General features: G+C 57.0%; 1 protein-coding gene across 1 annotated transcript; it reads left to right on the forward strand.

Annotated features, from left to right (window-relative positions):
- Positions 1 to 28: 28 nt before the first annotated feature.
- SDRG_13481 (hypothetical protein) lies at positions 29 to 861 on the forward strand (the record flags this gene model as incomplete). The annotated part of the gene is made up of 3 exons (XM_008619573.1): positions 29 to 257; positions 310 to 509; positions 559 to 861. Coding segments are annotated over 3 exons (661 nt in total), but the record flags the coding sequence as incomplete, so codon positions are not given.
- Positions 862 to 1,261: the final 400 nt, after the last annotated feature.

A 1,261-nucleotide genomic window follows, 5' to 3' on the forward strand; every position in this document is an offset into this window, starting at 1 on the left:
CGATCCAGCGTCGCACGAGCTTCCATGCCATGCTGGACGCCGAGTATGACCGTCTTGAGAGCGTCTTCCTCACACAGCGGCTGCACGACGCTACGGCGACATGTGCACACACGGACGCCGTAGTCGAGAACGACCAACTCATTCTCACGTGCACGATGGTCCATACTATCCACGCGGATATGCATCTCGTGGCCAAGGCGCTGTGGAGTATCGTTGCGCTGGAGGAGACCGTGACGCTCGAGACGGGCATACTTCGGGTACGTACGTCACCTTCCGTCAAGACGTGGATCCAACAGACAGTTTTTGTAGCCGCTGGAAGGCGTCGGGGACTCGACGTGCTACATGCAGTTTACATTGCATCTTCCCGCCGACTTTGAGCTCCACGGCAACATGGCGTGGAAGCGCTACGACGTGTCGCCCGCTCGCATCGTCTTCACGATGAAGGTCGTGCACGACGACGAAGTCCACCCGTACCCGCCCGAGGTCTTCATTCCCCAAGAGACGGGCTGGTACATACTCAAAATCCAAACGAAGAAGCCATCTCATTCGCACGTGTAGGTTTGAGATTGAGTTGGTGCGCGATGGCGTCACCCGCGTCAAACACTTTAGCCGCGGCCGCGTTCCATGCAAGAGCTACCGCGATGCATCCCGCCAACGCGAGATTAGCTTTGCAGCGCTGGCGGACCACGTACTGACGAGCTACCGCAGCAACATTCGGGTGCATCGAATGTTCATCGACCAGCGACTTCGCGCGTGGACAGGCACAGATTTATCCTTCTTTGAACACTAATATTCGCCGCGACGGCGAGATAAGGTGCATCGCTCGTTGCGGACCCCAACACCCCAACAATCTACCCTTCCTGCCCCATGAGCACAGTACCACAGTACTAGAATGCTGCAGGACACCTGCCCGGTTGTTGTGTCCTTACATGAAAAAGCTGTCTGCATGCAAAGCCAAATGGTGTCCTACAAGTAGCTTTGAGCCGAGCATGGCATGCACATCACAGAGCGTGCCACGTCACTGCACGTGCCATCGAGGGCAGAGCTGGAGGGCAGGAGGTGCAGGAAACCGGATGGATGAGGTGCTCTTTCCACATAATAGCATTTTGTTTCAGAAACGCACCTAATTGTGAGGAAGCGCACCCACATCTCCATTTCCAGCGCATGGATCCGTCGAGAACCGACGACCTCCTCGCGCTCGACGACCTCGAGTTGGCATGGGACCTCGACCTGCCAACGCGACCCAAGCGACAGCGCAAGC

This window comes from Saprolegnia diclina (genome assembly GCF_000281045.1).
Source record: "Saprolegnia diclina VS20 unplaced genomic scaffold supercont1.60, whole genome shotgun sequence".
NCBI classification, from domain to species: Eukaryota; Oomycota; class Saprolegniomycetes; order Saprolegniales; family Saprolegniaceae; genus Saprolegnia; species Saprolegnia diclina.